Source organism: Spea bombifrons, chromosome 9 (assembly GCF_027358695.1).
Source record: "Spea bombifrons isolate aSpeBom1 chromosome 9, aSpeBom1.2.pri, whole genome shotgun sequence".
NCBI classification, from domain to species: domain Eukaryota; kingdom Metazoa; phylum Chordata; class Amphibia; order Anura; family Pelobatidae; genus Spea; species Spea bombifrons.
Window position 1 is genome coordinate 18956993 of NC_071095.1, and position 3268 is coordinate 18960260.

The 3268-nt window shown below is 36.2% G+C and overlaps 1 protein-coding gene across 2 annotated transcripts in view; it reads right to left on the reverse strand.

Moving 5' to 3' along the window:
- Positions 1-2180, reverse strand: part of PAX9 (paired box 9) — a 16787-nt gene extending 14607 nt beyond the window's left edge. For both annotated transcript variants that reach the window (XM_053475340.1, XM_053475339.1), the window contains exons 1-2: positions 2037-2180; positions 742-1368 (exon numbers count right to left, since the gene is read on the reverse strand). In XM_053475340.1, coding sequence (XP_053331315.1) covers positions 742-1368; positions 2037-2040 — 631 coding nt within the window. In that variant the 5' untranslated portion in view covers positions 2041-2180. The remainder of the gene's footprint in view (positions 1-741; positions 1369-2036) is intronic.
- Positions 2181-3268: the final 1088 nt, after the last annotated feature.

Here is a 3268-nt window from a genome sequence, read left to right on the forward strand (position 1 = left end):
GGATGTCGACAGGTATTATAGAGGGGCATAAAGTGAGCCTGTAAACAGTCCCTGGGTTAAATGAGCAGGATACATCTCTGAAATCTGTGAAAAATGCCAGCTGCAATTCTCCCAGACATGTTTCCCTTTTCTGCAATTTACGTTTCAACGGGAAAGTTTTCATTAAGTCGTTTTTATTAGTGTTGACATGAACCGATAATTAACCAATACATAAAGTGTTTTATTTATTTTTACTTCCATAAAACATGTCACCTAAAGTGCTCTTTTAATTTTTTCTATTTAGAAAACATAGAAACATTTTAATATAAAATAGAAAAATATTTCGTATTTGTTGATTAACTTATTTAAGATATATTCGTAAAATTGCCTAATTGACTAATAAATTAAAATGAAATTATATTCTAATATTTATAATTTACCATTAATACACCATATATATATCTGTATATATATAAAAGTTTAATTACATCATTCTATGAATTTTAGAATACCAATGAGTAAGTTTTCTTTACATTTTTATATTTTTATTTCTGGATACATTTGAACCTGTTTTTACATTGTGATTACATGATTTTTCAGGTTTAAGCCTGAAGGTTGTTGTTTCTTGGTGCTGAATAGATACAATTACCCTTTTTTCTTTGATATTTTCTCTCAATGCTATAAGTGTACAGAAATACTGGTAACAGAGAGTGAGGTATAATATTTATTGTGTGTATATATTAAGTTAAAGGCACAACTTACCTTGATCTGTGATGGACCTAATTCCCAAGATATCCGTAACTGAGTGTGACGAAGGCCAAGTCCTTGGCATGGCCATGGTAGTGGGTATGGAAGCCATTCCAGGAGGAGTCGGTACTTTGCCTCCTGCAGCAATAGGATTGGGGTAGGAGTATAGGTGGTTGTATTGGAGTGCAGTGTGGGCTGTAGGATGGTGATGCTGTTTATGAGACTCGTAGTGACTTTGCTGGGATAGATTTCCAATTTTATTTCTTAGGATCCTGCTTATAGAACTGACTGAAGGTACATTGTACTTGTCACAAACGCCATCTGCCAGGAGTCTATCCCTAATCTCCCAAGCAAAGATGCCTGGGTCCCTCTGCTTGTAGGTCCTGATGTGTTTAACCACGGTCGGGGTAGTTACCCTGGGCTTGCTGCCACCAATAGCCCCTGGTAAAATGGATCCAGTCTCATTGTAGCGAGCTAGAATCTTGCTGACACATCCATGGGACACTCTTAGCTGTCTACTGATGTCGCAGGGTCTGATTCCTAGCTGTGCAAGTTCCACAATCCTTAGCCTGATGGCATTGGGAAGAGGTCTTCCATTGACAAAAACCCCTCCTAGCTGGTTGACTTCTCCAAAAGCAGGTTCTTCAAAAGAAATGGAAACGACATGATTAGCTACTCAACACATTCCCTGCTCCTGTACAAACTCGGTTGTCCTGTTTTACAGTAAGACATGCAATGACAATGATCTAGAAAATAAGCTTTTTTTTTTATTTGCTCAAAAATAGTCAGATTTACAAGATACACACACCAATACAGGACATGATCACACACATTTGACAGTATGCACTGTAAAAAGTATAGTTCTAGAATGCAAACAATGAGTCATTATTAAATACACAATGCTTGTGTTTATCTCCAGGCTATAGCTGTTTCTTTTTTTTTTTTCTTTTTTTAACTTGTCATTTGCCCTAACATTTTTGCTTCACTAACCATAGATTTAAGTGCAGTCCTTATATCCACTGGAAGTGAAAAGATTGAAAAACACTTGCCCCAACCATCTGGATTTTTTGGTGTGCTGTGCCTTGCATGCCCAACTGGTATTCAAATGGTTAAGCAAACTGGTTGGAAGTACATTGCTAATGAAGCAGCTAGCTATTATACCACTGCTCCTCTCTGTTAATGATCCTTAACATGTTTGCTGCTGGCTTGTAGGGACAGGGCAATGTAAACAGCATGGAGGAGATCTTCATAAGAAGAGGACTTCATCCTTGACAGCCCTGGGGGTTTATGATCACTGCAGATGCACTTACCCATTACTGGTGTGGGGTATCCAGTTGTAGAACCTTCCTGGATCAGGCTAGAGGTAACTGGAGGTTCCAGCACTGTGCAACAGCAGCAGGAACCCTGGAATTAAGGTGAATAAGTACCTTTCTTTCAGGGCGCAACAGGCTAAGTTCTGTATTTCCCTCTAATAGCAACATGGGTTGGGTAGGACAGAGCTGGACTGTCATTTTGGCCAGTCACACCTACAAAGGGGCTGGCTAAACAAATTCTTCTCTTATGATTGGATGCTGGAGCTGACAGTCAGCAATGTGCTGGTTTAACCCTCTTGCATCCATTGAGTCCTTTCAAGCATACTCAGCACCTGGATTATTGAGTTCAAGAGGGAAAAGGAATATTTACCCTCTGAGAAGCAAGTCATTCCAAATAACAATGGAATATATTATGTATCCAAAGGCACAGGTAATTAACTAACCCTTCATATGCCAAACAGCCTCCTGTACCTGGCACCCTGTAGAAAGAGTCTACAGCAATTTTATAAACCGTATAAACCCATTGCATATGGAATAACCCATCAGGGCTAATATAATATATATATATTGGGAAGGATTTTATAAAGTTATTTTTATCATAATTTAGGTACTTGCCTTATTTTACGATTTCTGTGCCACAAAGCTGTCAATGCAAGCATGTTCTAGCTATAATCTAACATACATTCTATACATATACATTCTATGTGACAAATCTATACTGATATAATATATTCAGTATTTTAAATATTAATTTCAATATTAAAAATTAAATATTAAAATTGCCTAATTCATGTTCCCTCCTTTATTTATACAGTATTTTAAATAGTTCCATTTTGATCATTTAGACATTTCAGAAATGTTCATGTTGCAATGATGCCATATAATTATAAGGGTCTAATATTTATAAATAGTAAATATTGCATTCTTGAATATTCCAACCTAGTTTTTGTACAATCTATTTTTAAGGAAGTCATATTTCCCATTAAGGCCTGCACCAGAGTATTAATATATTTAACTTATTCTAAATATTATATAAACTATAAAATAGTTATACCAAAATTGAGCCCAGTCTCCACATTTGGGGAAATACTATACAAATTATATAAGTAAAAGGCTTTTTATGTACATATATTTTTACCCCCTGATTACTACGCCTTAAAACAAATTGAAATCACCAAATTCTTCCAGCAATTAAGGGGTTCTACTTTACGGAGTTTTATTTTGTGGAG